Source organism: Rana temporaria, chromosome 3, assembly GCF_905171775.1.
Source record: "Rana temporaria chromosome 3, aRanTem1.1, whole genome shotgun sequence".
Classification (NCBI taxonomy): domain Eukaryota; kingdom Metazoa; phylum Chordata; class Amphibia; order Anura; family Ranidae; genus Rana; species Rana temporaria.
In genome coordinates, this window is record NC_053491.1 from 143,619,298 (window position 1) to 143,637,228 (window position 17,931).

The 17,931-nt window shown below is 47.0% G+C and overlaps 1 protein-coding gene across 50 annotated transcripts in view; it reads right to left on the reverse strand.

The window, feature by feature from the left end:
• Window positions 1-17,931, reverse strand: part of LOC120931788 (mucin-19-like) — a 584,870-nt gene that overhangs the window by 450,134 nt on the left and 116,805 nt on the right. For all 50 annotated transcript variants that reach the window (XM_040343605.1, XM_040343590.1, XM_040343599.1 and 47 more), the window contains one exon: window positions 2,301-2,390. In XM_040343605.1, the coding sequence (XP_040199539.1) occupies window positions 2,301-2,390 (90 nt within the window). The remainder of the gene's footprint in view (window positions 1-2,300; window positions 2,391-17,931) is intronic.

The window sequence follows — 17,931 nt, forward strand, 5'->3', positions numbered from 1 at the left end:
ATTCTAGTATAAATCTGTATAGTATAGATTATGTATAGATACAGTATAGATCAGCTTTGGATTACCAACTATCCATTTCTTGGATTGCTTATATTTAATTGGATAAGAGTGGCATTCACATGCACTTGGATATAGGACTTTACACCTTTTATTTTTTTTGGATGTTGCACATGAATTACCAATTTTTTATTTATTTTTTTAATTCATAAATTGGGACTTATTTTTTTTATAGTATTTTAATATTGTTTTTTTTTTTTTCAACACACTCATTTTATTATGTTAATATATCATTCACTTATATTAGAGTTTTATGCACATTAGGTATCATAGTATATTTTCTATCATGTTGTATTAATTTAGCCCCACACTATTTGAATGTAATTGTACTGCATACTGATAGACTTTTTTTATGGAGACTTTCTTCCTGCCAGTGTAAATCTTTGTTTAGTTGTTCATCATCCATTCACTGCATTTTTGTTGATAATTACACTTATCACTCTGACCAAAAATAGACAAGTAAGTACAACAGAAACTAAGCAAAAATTAATATCAGTGGCCAACATAGTCTAAATTAGACATGTGTAAAAAATATGTTTCTTTTTCGATAGATTGGTTGTGTTACCAATTTAATTTTATTAATTCATTTCTAAATGTGTTTAGTTTTGTTTCATTTCATTTCATTTATTATTTTCCAAGTTGTGATTTTCCTATGTAAATGAGTATCCAGTACATCTACTCATTCACCAAAAAAGTGTCAAAAACAAATAAAAAAACAGAGACAGTTTGTGATATTTCCTTTAGTAAATAAACAATAAGGAAATCGAAAATTGTCCCCAGTGTAGATCCATCATCAATCACAATGTCTGCTGTCACAGACGACCAGAAAAAAGAAAAAAAAGCACTCTGCTCCAGGCGAAGACTCCCACTGTCTGACAGTTCTTAAATAACTAAAGGGCAAGGCCTCCCGATGACATCTCTGGGTGACCCCACCCTCTTGTGATATCATCAACCAGGGCATGTTGGGTCTTTGATGCAGAATGGGCAGGGTGTCAGCAATGTCAACAGATGGCCCCGCCTTGCCCCTTAGTTGGCCTCTTTGTTTTCCTTTCAAGGCGGCAGTGGCATTCATCATGATTGATGCCACTGACACAGCTGCTGTGAATTCCAGTGCATCTCTTGCATTTTCTGTGCAGATGGTTGCAACTGTGGAACCACCCATACAAGTGTGAAATAGGCCTAAAGGTGCATCTGTTGTAATTTTTAAGAGCGCTATAATAGGGAAGTTCCATTTGATTTGTGACACCCTTTGGGCTGATTATGCAAATTTACCTTCTAATAACCTGCTTCTGAGCATGCGCGTTTTTTTCCCCATCATTAAAGCCTACCCACGACCGTTTTTCACGACGTGAAAAACGATGCCCATTTTTCACGTCGAGAAAAATGCTCTGGAGCCTACACACAGTCATTTTTTGAATGACCAATTTAAAAAATTGAATTTTTCTCGTCATGAAAAACGGTTGTGTGTACGCGGCATAAGGGAAATACACAGCAAATTTAACGTTTTGTGTAAAATAATTAATTGGACTTATGCCTAGAAAGGGAAACCTAAATCCACATTTCATACTAATGGTTTGCATATGATTTTATTAGTATTTTCCAGCAGGGATCCAAATACAGGCGAACCAAGAGCAATCCATAACATATTTGGATCAGCCCAATCCCATTATTAATCAACAGACCTTAAGAAAATATACACAGTGGAACCTTGTTTAACGAGTAACGCGCTTAATGAGCATTTTGAAAGACGAGCAACTTTTAAAAAAAATCCTGACTCGGTTTGCGAGTTTTGTCTCGCAAAATGAGCAGGATTCAAGCCAATGGAGTGTGCAGTACTGCACTTGGCCAGAGGTGTGGGGGTGTCGGTGACTCTCGGAATGGTTAGGAACCACTCGGAAATACTTGGAAACACTCGGAAATGCTCAATTTCCGAGCCTTTTCCAGAGGGTTTCTGAGTTCAGTCAAGCTGTCCCAGAGTATTTCCAAGGCTCTGCGGTGCCCCCCACCTCTGGCCACATGTGGTATTGCATGCAATAGAAGTCAATCCGTTACAAATTATCTTTGTTTCCATTGACTTCTGGGGGAAACTTGCTTTGATATGCAAGTGTTTTGGTTTACAAGCATTCTCCTGGAACTGATTATGCTTGTGATCCAAGGTTCCACTGTACCTAATTTAGACACTTAAACAGAACCCAAAATGTGGTAAACCACATACTAAATTAGGCGATTTGCATTTTACTTACCACTTTCATATTTATAGTTATACTGCTCAAGGAGCTTGTTGACTGAGCATTTGGAGTTTCTATTTGTCCCAAAATGATTAAGCCAGCAATCTGTTTAAAAAAAAATAGGGCACATATTTAAATAAGCAACCTTTCACCTACATATTGTACATACATTGGTAACGGTAAATGCGATGACCATTAATAGTAGTAGGGTGTTTTATTACAATAAACTAGCTGTGTAGGCATAAGATAAGCTTGCCACAAAAAAATGTGATATATCCACCCCATCAAATCATTCTCTGCAGCTATTACCTTTTGTACCACCACCCCCTCCCTTTAGAATGTAAGCTCTACGAGCAGGGTCCTCCTGTACCTTCTGTAATGAACTGTACTGTAATTGTGTTGCCCCCCCCCCCCTCTATACATTGTAAAGCGCTGTGTAAACTGTTGGCACTATATAAATTGCTTATAATAATAATAATAATATCCTCTTGCCCTCCAGAAAATGTATCCCCCTTCATGACCAGGCCATTTTTTTTGTTTTTTGGCACTGCATTACTTTAACTGCCAATTGTGTAGTCATGCAATGCTGTACACACACATTTATATATATTTTGTTCCCCACAAATAAAGCTTTTTCTTGATGGTATTTGATCACCACTGTTTGTTTTTTTGTGCTATAAAAAAACAATATTTTTTACTTCCTGCTATAAAAAAATAGAAAAAAAATAATTTCTTCATAAATTTAGGTCAATTTGTATTCTGCTACATATTTTTGGTTAAAAAAAATCGCAATAAGCATATATTGATTGGTGTGCGCAAAAGTTAACGGCCCGGATTCACAGAGAGCGGGCGCACATTACGCCGCTGTAGCTCAAACCAATGTACGCCACAACGACGCAGCGCAGAGAGGCAAGCATGGAATTCAAGAAGCCAGTGCTCCCCACGCTGCGTCAACATGGCGTAGGTTTCGAAGGCGCAGGCCGGCGTAGGTTGAAGTGGGCTTGACCCATGCAAACCCATGCAAATGAGGCGTGACCCCATGCAACCGATGGTCCGAGTGCCAGACAAGTACGTTTAACGAACTGCGCATGTGTCGTGCCGTGGACGCATCCCCCTGCACATGCTCACAACCACGTCGGAAAAACTGCCTAAGATACGCCGGATCACTGCCTACGCCATGAACGTATCCTACGCCCAGCAGACTCACGTCCAATGTAAACTACGTAAATTACGCCGGCTTGTATTCCTTGGTGCAGACCTTTGCATGTCTGCTGCTGGGTTGCACCTCCTTTTTGGGGCTTAACTTTACGCCGGACGTACAACTTACGCGCACATCGCGTAGCCTGCATCGGGCGCACGTACGTTCGTGAATCGCCGTACTCTACTCATTTGCATATTTGAATGGCTGATCAATGGAAGCGCCACCATGTGTCCAGCCTAAATTTGCACCCACCTACGCCGGCATAGGCAAGTTACGTCGGCAGGATTAAACCTGTTTTTAGGCGTATCTTAGTTTGTGGGTATGGCGCACGGATACGACGACGCACATTTGCACTTACTTCGGCGTATCTTGTTCTACGTCGGCGCAAGTGCTTTGTGAATCCGGGCCATAGTGTCTACAAACTATGGTATATATACTGCCATCTTTATTTATTTATTTTATACTAGTAATGGCGGTGATCAACGATCAATGACACTAACTGACACTTTGTGGGAACCAGTGACATTAATGCAGTGATCAATGCTAAAAATATGTGCTTTATCACTGTACAAATGACACTGTCTGTTAAGGGGTTAAACATCTATGGTGATCAAAGGGCTAACTGTGTGCCTAACATGTGTTTTTGTGTTCACTGAAGTGCTTTTACTAATGGATGTGCTAGATTTTAATCCCTGTTTTGCAGGAAAACCAAATCCAGCACATCCCTGCTAACAGGACAGAGCCCTGCCTTGTTTACATAGGCAGAGCTCTTTCCTGTCTTTCTTCTTGCTGATCAGCTTCTGCTGTGTCTAACCATGTGCCCCACCCGGAAGTACCAGATCACGTACTAGGTACGTCATCCAGGGCAGAAGAGCCACTTTGCCGAGGTTTAACCACTTGCCCACTGGGCACTTAACCACAGCGCGCCGTAAAATAACGGTTGCAGGGTGGTTCTTTAACTCCGGGTGGACGTTATATAAAGTCCTCCCAGAATAGCGCCTTGGGGTGCGCACACGGGAATGTCCGTGACCGCCGGGTCCAGAGGACCCGGCGCATCACGGATCGCGGTAAATTGCCGCTGATATCGGCCGTTTACCATGTGATCGCATGTGATTACCATGTGATTACCATGTGATCGCTCGAGCGATAACATGTAGACAAACCGGCGTCATTTGATGACGCCGGTTCCTCCCTCCTCTCTCTGTACCGATCGGTACACTGTGAGAGGTGGGAGAGCGGGTGTCAGCAGCGCTGTGCTGGATCTGTGACTATTGCAGTCACAGATCCAGCCATCCCTACAACCCCCGCCCCAATACTCTGCAATACCCCAAGCAATACTCTTCCTTCCCTGCCAGTACTCTGCAATACCCCCAGCAATACTCTTCCTTTCCTGCCAGTACTTTGCAATACCCCCTGCGCACTACTCTGCAATACCCCCTGCGCACTACTCTGCAATACCCCCTGCGCAATACTCTGCAATACCCCCTGCGCAATACTCTGCAATACCCCCTGCGCAATACTCTGCAATACCCCCTGCGCAATACTCTGCAATACCCCCTGCGCAATACTCTGCAATACCCCATGCGCAATACCCCCTGCGCCAATACTCTGCAATACCCCCTGCGCCAACACTCTGCAATACCCCTGCGCAAAACTCTGCAATACCCCTGCGCAAAACTCTGCAATACCCCCTGCGCCAATACTCTGCAATACCCCCTGCGCCAATACTCTGCAATACCCCCTGCGCCAATACTCTGCAATACCCCCTGCGCCAATACTCTGCAATACCCCCTGCGCCAATACTCTGCAATATCCCTGCGCAAAACTCTGCAATACCCCTGCGCAAAACTCTGCAATACCCCCTGCGCCAATACTCTGCAATACCCCCTGCGCCAATACTCTGCAATACCCCCTGTGCCAATACTCTGCAATACCCTCGCACAATACTCTGCAATACCTCCGCACCAATACTCTGCAATGCCCACGCACCAATACTCTGCAATGCCCACACACCAATACTCTGCAATGCCCACACACCAATACTCTGAAATACCCCCGCACCAATACTCTGAAATACCCCCGCACCAATACTCTGAAATACCCCCGCACCAATACTCTGAAATACCCCCGCACCAATACTCTGAAATACCCCCGCACCAATACTCTGCAATACCCACACACCAATACTCTGCAATACCCACACACCAATACTCTGCAATACCCACACACCAATACTCTGCAATACCCCACGCACCAATACTCTGCAATACCCGGAAAATACTCTGGGAAAAAAAATGTGTTTTAACCACTTCCCGCCCGCCGGCCGTCATATAACGTCCTTGACTTTGTGCAGGGATATCTGAATGATGCCTGCAGCTACAGGCATCATTCAGATATCATCTTTTTCAGCTGGCGATTCCCTACACCATAAGAATGATAATGGAGGCTGTTCCACCTCTTGATCGTTCTTACGGGAGGCGAAAGGGGACGGCCCCCCTCCCTTCGCCCTCTGGTGCTTCTTCCGACTCACCGCTATGATCGAAGCCAGGATCGTTTTTTTTTTTTCAGGCTTCCCAGCCTAGAGGTGAGATGTGGGATCTTATTGACCCCATATCTCACGGTAAAGAGGACCTGTCATGCTATATTCCTATTACAAGGGATGTTTAAATTCCTTGTAATAGGAATAAAAGTGATCAAAACATTTATTTTTGGGGGAAAACGTGTCAAACTAAAATAAATAAAGTAAAATGAACAATAAAAAAAATTTTTTTTTAAAGCGCCCCTGTTCCCGTGTGCTCGTATACAGAAGCGACTGCACACGTAAGTCCTGCCCACATATGAAAACGGTATTCAAACCACACATGTGAGGTATCGCTGCGAACGTTAGAGCGAGAGCAATAATTTTGGCCCTAGACCTCTTCTCCAACTAAAAATATGTAACCAGTAAAAATATTTAAAGCGTCACCTTTGGGGATTTTTAAGTAGCGAAGTTTGGCGCCATTCCACAAGCATGTGCAATTTTGAAGGATGACATGTTGGGTATCTATTGACTCGGCGTAACTTCATCTTTCATATTATGCAAAAACATTGGGCTAACTTTAATGTTTTTTTTTTTTTAAAAGCACAAAACTGTTTTATTTCCAAAAAAACGCATTAGAAAAATTGCTGTGCAAATACCATGCGCGGTAAAAAGTTGCAACGACCGCCATTGTATTCTCTAGGGTCTTTGCTAAAAAAGCATATATAATGTTTTGGGGTTCTATGTAATTTTCTAGCAAATAAATGATGATTTTTCCATGAGAGGAATGCTAGAACTGGTCTGGGTGTTCCAGAACGCCTGATGGTGCTCCCTGCATGTTGGGCCTCTGTATGTGGTCACACTGTGTAAAAGTCGCACACATGTGGTATCGCCATACTCGGGAGGAATAGAAGAATGTGTTTTGGGGTGTAATTTGTGGTATGCATATGCTCTGTGTGAGAAATAACCTGCTAATATTTTGTGGAAAAAAATAAAAATAAAAAAAATCTTGATTTTTGCAAATAATTGTGGGGGAAAATGACAACTTCAAAAAACTCACCATTCCTCTTTCTAAATACCTTGGAATGTCTTCTTTCCAAAAAGGGGTCATTTGGGGGTATTTGTACTTTTCTGGCATGTTAGGGTCTCAAGAAATGAGATAGGCCATCAGTACTACAGGTGTGATAAATTTTCAGATATTGGCACCATATCCCCCCAGCCACGCACCAGTGATGGCCATGAGCTGGTCTGGATGCCATCCTGCTGTGAACATGGTTCCTCCTCCTCCTCCATGTCTTCCTCCTCCTCATCCTCCACCGCGTCATCCTCCAGAACTGTGCCCTTGCTGGACAATTGTGTACCTGGCCTTTGTTGGTGCATGAACCCACCCTCGGAGCCACTTGTGAATGATTGCCCTGAAAGCCTTGGAAATGATCCCGATTCCCTCTCCTCCTCCTGTGCCACATCCTCTTCCATCATCGCCCGTAGCGTTTTTTCAAGGAGGCATAGAACTGGGATAGTCACGCTGAGAGCGGCGTCATCGGCACTGGCCATGTTGGTGGAGTACTCGAAACTGTTCCGCAGAGCGACTCACGCATGCGTGCTGCAGCTGAAACTCCACTATTGCCTGCTGCTGCTCGCACAGTCTGGCCAGCATGTGCAAGGTGGAGTTCCACCTTGTGGGCACATTACATATGAGGCGGTGAGCGGGAAGGCCGAAGTTACGCTGCAGCGCTGCCAGGCGAGCAGCAGCAGGGTGAGAACGCCGAAAGTGCGCAGACAGCCCGCACTTTCTGCAGCAGCTGTGGCATATCGGGGTAAGTTTTCAGGAAACTCTGCACCACCAAATTCAGCACATGCACCAGGCAAGGGATGTGCGTCAAACCGGCTAGGCCCAGAGCTGCTACGAGATTTCGCCCGTTATCGCACACCACTGACGCCAACCACTCATCGGTCTGTTGTTCCATGTCCCTCCACAACTCCTGCGCGGTGTGGGGTTTTTCCCCCAAACAGGAACGTTTTAAAACTGCCTGCTGGCGTTTACCCATGGCTGTGCTGAAGTTGGTGGTGAATTTGTTACGCTGACTGGATGAGGAGGCGGTAGAGGATGAGGAAGCGGAGTAGGAGGAGTTAGGAACAGGAGGCAAACTGAAGCGCCCTGCAATCCTCGGTGGTGGAAGGACATGCGCCAAACTGCTATCCGCCTCAGGCCCAGCCGCCACTGCATTTACCCAGTGCGCTGTTAGGGAGATATAACATCCCTGACCGTGCTTACTGGTCCACGTATCCGTAGTTAGGTGGACCTTGGCACAGATGGCGTTGCGCAGTGCACACCTGATTTTGTCCCCCACTTGGTTGTGCAGGGAAGGGGTGGCTCGCCTGGAAAAGTAGTGGTGGCTGGGCACGACGTACTGTGGGACAGCCAATGCCATCAGGCTTTTAAAACTCTGCGTCTCCACCAGGCGGAATGACAGCATTTCAAAGGCCAGTAATTTCGAAATGCTGGCATTCAGGGCCAGGGATCGCGGGTGGGTAGGGGGGTACTTCCTCTTCCGCTCCAGTGTTTGGGAGATAGAGAGCTGAATGCTTCCATGGGACATTGTGGAGATGTTTGGTGACCCAGGTGGTAGTGTTGCTTGCCGGTCCTCTAATTGAGGGGTGGCAGGTGGCACTGTCACTACAGAGGTGGATGAAGAGGCCGAGAGGCCCGAGACTGATGCAGAAGAGGAAGCAGGAGGAGCCAGAGACCTTTATTGTTTTTTGAGGTGTGTACTCCACTGCAGCTCGTGCTTTGCACTTAGATGCCTGGTCATGCAGGTTGTGCTCAGGTTGAGAACATTTATGCCTCGCTTCAGGCTCTGATTGCACAACATGCAAACCACTCGTGTCTTGTCATCAGCACATTGTGTGAAGAACTGCCAGGCTAGGGAACTCCTTGGACCTGGCTTTGGTGTGCTCGGTCCCTTGCTGCGTTGGACAGTAGCAGGCGTACGGTCTAGGAGACGGACGCTCTGCTTTGGCACCCTGCTCCCTCTTCTGCTGTGCTGGTGGCTCTGTGCGACCACCGCCTCTTCCTCCGAACTACATGGGTCACCTGCATGAGGTTGATTCCATGTCGGGTCGAGGACCTCATCGTTCCCAACATCATCTTCCACCCAGTCTTCACCACTGCCCTCCTTGTCGGTCTGCACAATTGCAAAAGCAACTGTGTTTCATCATCATCCAAGACGTGCTGTGATGGTCCCCCATGTACTCATCTTGAAATATAAGTGGTTGCGCATCGGTGCACTCAATCTCTTCCACTTCTGGGGCTGGGCTAGGTGGATGGCCCTGGTAACACATGCTAACAGACTCATCAAAAAGAAGAAGAGACTGCTGCATGATTTGGGGCTCAGACTGCATGGCTGATTTGCAAGGGGGTGAGGTGAAAGACTGATGGTGGACATCAGCACAAGACTGGTTGGAAAACAATGTGAAGGAACTGGAGGCACTGTCAGCAACCCAATCTACTACCGCCTGTTCTGCTCCTGGCCTCAACATTCGTAGAGCTGGATTAGGCCCGACCAAATACCGCTGCAGGCTCTGTCGGCTACTCGCACCTGAGAAAGGTGTTTCACTTGTGCGTGTAGCTGGCACAGATCGACCACGTCCTCTCCCTGTAACAGGAGCTCCACCAGCAGCACCACGGCCGCGGCCACGTCCCTTATTTGATGTTTTCCTCATATTTTTCAAATGTAGGATCTTGCCCTAAATGGGTGTTTTTTTAAATACAACAATAGTGTAATATGGTGTAATATGCAGAGATTCACCTATATAATTCTTTCCCTATAGCAAAAAGCAGGAACCTAGCCCTAAACAATGTACTGCACAGACAGTATATCACAGGGGACAGGTAGAGTGCTGGTGAAATAGGCAGAGATTCACCGATATATTTCTCTACCTATAGCAAGAAGCAGGAACCTTGCCCTAAACAATGTACTGGACAGACAGTATATCACAGGGGACAGGTGGAGTTCTGGTGAAATATGCAGAGATTCACCTATATAATTCTGTCCCTATAGCAAGAAGCATGAACCTAGCCCTAAAGAATGTACTGCACATACAGTATATCACAGGGGACAGGTGGAGTGCTGGTGAAATATGCAGAGAGTCACCTATATATTTATGTCCCTATAGCAAGAAGCAGGAACCTAGCCCTAAAGAATGTACTGCACAGACAGTATATCACAGGGGACAGGTGGAGTGCTGGTGAAATATGCAGAGAGTCACCTATATATTTCTGTCCCTATAGCAAATAGCTGGAACCTCTCCCTAAACTATGTACTGGACACACACAGTATATCACAGGTGGTGACCGGTGCAGTGCTGGTGAAATATACAGAGAGTCACCTATAGATTGCTGTCCCTATCGCAAATAGCTGGAACCTCTCCCTAAACTATGTACTGGACACACACAGTATATCACAGGTGGTGACAGGTGCAGTGCTGGTGAAATATACAGAGGGTCACCTATAGATTTCTGTCCCTATAGCAAATAGCTGGAACCTCTCCCTAAACTATGTACTGGACACACACAGTATATCACAGGTGGTGACAGGTGCAGTGCTGGTGAAATATACAGAGAGTCACCTATAGATTGCTGTCCCTATAGCCATTAGCTGGAACCTCTCCCTAAACTATAAGATGCAGATCTCACAGAAATAAACAGTGCTTGTGTAGATTTCTGAAGCAGGATACACCTCTCTGACATTGTCCCACAATCAACAGCAGCCTGTCCCTATAGCAAATAGCTGGAACCTCTCACTAAACTATAAGATGCAGATCTCACAGAAATAAACAGTGCTTGTGTAGATTTCTGAAGCAGGATACACCTCTCTGACATTGTCCCTCAATCAACAGCAGCCTGTCCCTATAGCAAATAGCTGGAACCTCTCACTAAACTATAAGATGCAGATCTCACAGAAATAAACAGTGCTTGTGTAGATTTCTGAAGCAGGATACACCTCTCTGACACTGTCCCTCAATCAACAGCAGCATGTCCCTATAACAAATAGCTGGAACCTCTCACTAAACTATAAGATGCAGATCTCACAGAAATAAACAGTGCTTGTGTAGATTTCTGAAGCAGGATACACCTCTCTGTCACTGTCCCTCAATCAACAGCAGCCTGTCCCTATAGCACATAGCTGGAACCTCTCACTAAACTATAAGATGCAGATCTCACAGAAATAAACAGTGCTTGTGTAGATTTCTGAAGCAGGATACACCTCTCTGACACTGTCCCTCAATCAACAGCAGCCTGTCCCTATAGCAAATAGCTGGAACCTCTCACTAAACTATCAGAAGCAGATCTCACAGAAATAAACAGTGCTTGTGTAGATTTCTGAAGCAGGATACACCTCTCTGACACTGTCCCTCAATCAACAGCAGCCTGTCCCTATAGCAAATAGCTGGAACCTCTGCCTAGACTATAAGATGCAGATCGCACAAAAATAAACAGTGCTTGTGTAGATTTCTGAAGCAGGATACACCTCTCTGACACTGTCCCTCAATCAGCAGCAGCCTCTCCCTACACTAGCTAATGCAGAGTGACGAGCTGTGCTGTGTGCCTCTATCTGATATAGAGGCTGGTCACATGCTGGGTCACATGCTGCACTGGCCAATCACAGCCATGCCATTAGTAGGCATGGCTGTGATGGCTTCCTAGTCACACTAGTAAAACAAATAGCGATTGGCTGCTGTGCAGCGCCATAAAATAGCCGAACTCCAAACCCGAACCCGAACTTTTTCCAATTATTCGGGTTCGGGAGCAAAAAAAAAACAAAGTCTGTACCGAACCCGAACTTTACAGTTTGGGTTCGCTCAACCCTAGCCATGAGATCTAAAGTGAAGATATGAACCTGACATGTATGCAAAGACAAGGAAAATTAAATGTAGGTGTGTAGGACTAACCATGACAGTCTTGGGAATAACATGATTGGAACACTGCCGTGGTGTGATATTGTAACCTACAATGTGAAAAATTAACCGAACATACCGATAATACAAAGTATGAGCCGGACTAAGAATGTGACAATCCCATGAATTGAAAAGGCCGAGCAACCTGAGGTGTAGCAGGCAAATTAAAAACGTAAACTCAGGCCTGATGAACCTGAAGATGTGTCAGGTCATTATATGAGTAGTGAAATGTCAAGATGCATGAAACGTATGAGAAACAGATGAGGAGTCTTGCCACCGTACAAGCCAATTAGAAACGTTCATCTCAATCCGTTGGTACCCATAAATGTGATAGGTGACCCCCCCCAGCGGTGAAACACCATGAATCTAACATGGACATACCAATACTACCAACTAGGAAAACATCACGACTGAACCCTGCATGAGAAACGTAAAATTGCATGAGAAACGTAAACACCCGAGAACCTGAATAGCATGAGAAACGTAAGATTGCATGAGAAAACAAAAAAAACATGAGAACATAAATTGCATGAGAAACGTAAAAATTGCATGAGAAACGTGAACATGAGTAGCATGAGAAACGTAAACACTTGAGAAACGTAAACACTTGAGAACAAAAATACAATGAGAAACGTAATCGCATGAGAAATGTAATCGCATGAGAAACGTAATCGCATGAGAAACGTAATGAGAACATGACTCGCATGAGAACAAGAATACAAAATATGAATACCATGAGAAACGTAATCGCATGAGAAACGTGATCGCATTAGAAACGTGATCGCATTAGAAACGTGATCGCATGAGAACATGAATACCATAAAGCCATGAGAAACGTAATTGCATGAGAACATGAATACCATGCGGAACAAAATCGCATGAGAACATGAATACCATGAGAAACGTAATCGCATGAGAAATGTAATCGCATGAGAACATGAATACAAAACATGAATACCATGAGAAACGTAATCGCATAAGAATATGAATACCATAAAACCATGAAAAACGTAATCGCATGAGAACATGAATATCATGCAAAACAAAATCGCATGAGAACATGGATACCATGAGAAACGCAATCGCATGAGAAACTTGATCGCATGAGAAATGTGATTGCATGAGAAACGTAATCGCATGAGAAACGTAATCGCATGAGAACATGAATACCATAAAACCATGAGAAACGTTATCGCATTAGAAACGTAATCTCATGAGAACATGAATACCATGTGAAACAAAAATCGCATGAGAACATGAATACAAAACATGAATACCATGAGAAACATAATCGCATGAGAAACGTAATCGCATGAGAACATGAATACCATGAGAAACATAATCGCATGATGACATGACTAGCATGAGAAACGAAAACCCATGAAAGACGTAATCGCATTAGAGACATAATCGCATTAGAGACGTAATCGCATGAGAAATGTAATCGCATGACAAATGTAATCGCATGAGAACATGAATATCATAAAACCATGAGAAACGTAATGACATGAAAACATGAATACCATTAGAAACGTAATTGCATGAGAAACGTAATCGCATGAGGACATGACTAGCATGAGAAACGTAAACCCATGAGAGACGTAATCGCATGAGAGACGTAATCGCATGAGAACATGAACCCAGGAGAAACATAATCGCATGAGAACATGAACACCATGGGAAATGTAATCGCATGGGAAACGTAATCGCATGAGAACATGAACCCATGAGAGACGTAATCGCATGAGAACATGAACACCATGGGAAACGTAATCGCATGGGAAACGTAAATAGAATAGCATACCGTATCTGACTAAAAACATACACTCACTGAGCCCACTGACTAAACACACTCCAACCAGAATCCTAAGACAGGGGGAGATAGAATGCAGAAACGGCTCGCATGACTCCCCCCACCCCCCCAATACCAAAATACAGCCGCTGACTGATACACTGCCCCCAGCCCCAACTACCCCAGCCTGAGGGGAACCCCAAAAGCCCCACTAAACCCCCCACAACACCTCAGCACACACTGGTTATCACTGTGAACAACACATGCCACAAGGGAGGAGACAGGCCGTACTGAAGAAGATGCTCCTTCCAGCCAATCACTGCACATCTGAATGAAGCGATGTCAGTGAGAAGTGACATGCGTTAGAACCTGCATACAGCAGCAGGGATATAGGTGGTAGGAAGAACACTGCCAGCACTCTCATCTATAACTGGTAATGATCTGAGGGGGATGGAGCCGGGCCCCCCAAAGCCAACACGCGGTCAGCCCCGAGCCCCGTGAATGACCCCCACCCTGCTACCACCTCCCCACCATGCCGTTACACCCCCAAACGCCCCCCTCCGAGTCTCAGGAGCGGTGCTTTTAGAGAAACAGAGGAGCGGTACAAATGGAAAAACAGAGGCGCGGACATAGCGGGGATACAGAGGAGCAGATGCCACTGATGTATAACATCGCTGCCTGGCTCTGCCCACCAACTCCCCCAGTGGCCAGCACCAAGGTCCGTAGAAAACCAGATAAGCCGCCGCCCCCCTGAATGAAACCTGAACCTCGCACGTGAGAGTGGGGAGAAGCGGAGCCTGCTACAGCCGCACAGCCACCCAGAGGAAATGAAAATGCAGAAGAGACGTCACATGGTCGCCCCGGAAATTACGCGTGTCAGCGCGAGAGAACCGTCGCCCAGAAAGGAGGATAGAGGGCGGGTTTAAATACCTCCCGACTCTTCCTACAAATTCAGGCTGACCTGCAGTCAGCCTTCCACTTATCATAGATAGATACAGTAGGTGTTTGTGATATTGTGTTTTTAGCATGACAGCGTCGCGCTGATACTCGGCGACATGGTGCCGAGATCTCGCCGACAACTCGCACTCACTGGAATAGTGACAGCACATCCCAGCAAGCGCGTCATAGAAGCGACGGGAGATCCGACTTGGATTCCCGCCAATTCTACACGTGTGCGGCGTTTGTTATGAATCCTGAGGGGGAAGTCCCCGCCGGATTTTAAATAAAAATCCGGCATGGGTCCCCCCCTCAGGAGCATACCGGGCCCCTAGGTCTGTTATGGGTTGTAAGGAGAGCCCCCCTACGCCGAAAAAACCGGCGTAGGGGGTCCCCCTACAATCCATACCAGACCCGTATCCAAAGCACGCTACCCGGCCAGCCAGGAAGGGAGTGGGGACGAGCGAGCGCCCCCCCCCCTCCTGAGCCGTACCAGGCTGCATGCCCTCAACATGGGGGGGTTGGGTGCTCTGGGGCAGGGGGGCGCACTGCGGCCCCCCCACCTCAGAGCACCCTGTCCCCATGTTGATGAGGACAGGGCCCCTTCCCGACAACCCTGGCCGTTGGTTGTCGGGGTATGCGGGCGGGAGGCTTATCGGAATCTGGGAGCCCCCTTTAATAAGGGGGCCCCCAGATACCGGCCCCCCACCCTAAGTGAATGAGTATGGGGTACATCGTACCCCTACCCATTCACCTGCAAGAAAAGTGGTAAAAACACAAATAAACCACACAGGGTATTAAAATATTTTATTAGTCTGCTCCGGAGGCCGCCCCCTGTCTTCTTTATTAGCTCTTTTACCAGGGGGAGCTTCTTCTTTGACGTCTTCGGGTGGGTGGGGGCCGCCGTCTGGTTCTCTTCCACCGCCGGGGGGGTGGCTTTTAAAAAAGCCCCCACCCCCCGGCGGGTTTCCTCCGGCGTCTTCGGCGGGGCTCTTCTTCTTCCGCTATCCCGACGGGTCTTCTCCGCTATCCGGGGGGGGTCTCCTTCTATGTTCGCCACTCTCCGCTGTTGACTCGTCGCACCCCGGTTCTTCGTCTCGCAGTCCGGTCCCTTCTTCCGTGCTGTACGTCTTCTTCCGTGCTGTGAGTTCTTCTTCCGTGCTGTGACGTCATGTTCTTCACTTCTCTTCTTCTCCCGATGTTGACACGCCGGTCCTTCTCGCTGAAATGACGGATGCGCGCCTTGCATCGGACCTATATAGGCCTCACAGTCCCATCATGCTCTGTACCTACCCATGTTATACCTACCCACGTGGGTAGGTATCACATGGGTAGGTACCAGAGCATGATGGGATTGTGGGGTCTATATAAATCCGATGCAAGCCGCGCACCCGTCATTGCAGCGAGGAAAGGCGACGTGTCAACATCGGGAGAAGAAGAGAAGTGAAGAACATGACGTCACAGCGCGGAAGAAGAACTCACAGCACGGAAGAAGACGTACAGCACGGAAGAAGGGACCGGACTGCGAGACGAAGAACCGGGGTGCGACGAGTCAACAGCGGAGAGCGGCGAACATAGAAGGAGACCCCCCCCGGATAGCGGAGAAGACCCGTCGGGATAGCGGAAGAAGAAGAGCCCCGCCGAAGACGCCGGAGGAAACCCGCCGGGGGGGTGGGGGCTTTTTTAAAAGCCACCCCCCCCCCCGGCGGTGGAAGAGAACCAGACGGCGGCCCCCACCCACCCGAAGACGTCAAAGAAGAAGCTCCCCCTGGTAAAAGAGCTAATAAAGAAGACAGGGGGCGGCCTCCGGAGCAGACTAATAAAATATTTTAATACCCTGTGTGGTTTATTTGTGTTTTTACCACTTTTCTTGCAGGTGAATGGGTAGGGGTACGATGTACCCCATACTCATTCACTTAGGGTGGGGGGCCGGTATCTGGGGGCCCCCTTATTAAAGGGGGCTCCCAGATTCCGATAAGCCTCCCGCCCGCATACCCCGACAACCAACGGCCAGGGTTGTCGGGAAGGGGCCCTGTCCTCATCAACATGGGGACAGGGTGCTCTGAGGTGGGGGGGCCGCAGTGCGCCCCCCCGCCCCAGAGCACCCAACCCCCCCATGTTGAGGGCATGCAGCCTGGTACGGCTCAGGAGGGGGGGGGGCGCTCGCTCGTCCCCACTCCCTTCCTGGCTGGCCGGGTAGCGTGCTTTGGATACGGGGTCTGGTATGGATTGTAGGGGGACCCCCTACGCCGTTTTTTTCGGCGTAGGGGGGCTCTCCTTACAACCCATAACAGACCTAAGGGCCCGGTATGCTCCTGAGGGGGGGACCCATGCCGGATTTTTATTTAAAATCCGGCGGGGACTTCCCCCTCAGGATTCATAACAAACGCCGCACACGTGTAGAATTGGCGGGAATCCAAGTCGGATCTCCCGTTGCTTCTATGACGGCTCTGTCTCCATCGCGGCAAGCCAGCTCGGCGCTGGCTCCCGCGATGGGGCTCGTAGGTGCTCAATCTCGCCGAGAAAGAGAGCGAGATTGACACAAAATCGGGTTCACCTACTGTAGATAGATAGATAGATAGATAGATAGATAGATAGTGTGAAGGATATGTCAGTGTAAATCTCCCTGCTTGGTTAAATTGTGGGTTAGATGGATTCATGTGTTACAAGCTATTGACATGTTAATGACCCTTCCTCAGCCAGCTCCCTAGTTCAAATGGTAATTGATTGATTGTGTGTGGGAAGGAGACCGGCCTTACTGTTTACAATGATTAGATAAGTGGCTCATGTTAATTATTCTGATTGCTTCATTGTGGTCAGGCTGTTACAACTAGTATTTAACTCCACTGATGTCTTTATCTAAAGAAACGTGTCTGCAGGGTCGGCTCCGACTTGTCTCCTATAATCTGTATGGGAAACCCCACTGTGTGAGGGGGGCGTTCCTAACAGGCTGTAACCACATATAAGCTGAGTTTTTGTGTCAATAAAGTGTCTTGTTCTAGCAGTAAGCTTGTCTCATGTGTGGCTTTCTGGGCGATTCCAGGGATATCCCTCCTCGTGGAATATTGGGGTGATTTTCGTTATGGGAAGAAGGGAACGTTGACGGGGATATCATACCGATACCGTCACAATTGGTTGGTAGCAGCGGGATCTTCCCTTCTATTCCCCTTTACACCCGGATTCCAAGCAGACACTGGAAGAACTACTGGAAGTTCGTGGAAGGATTGCTAGCAACAAAACC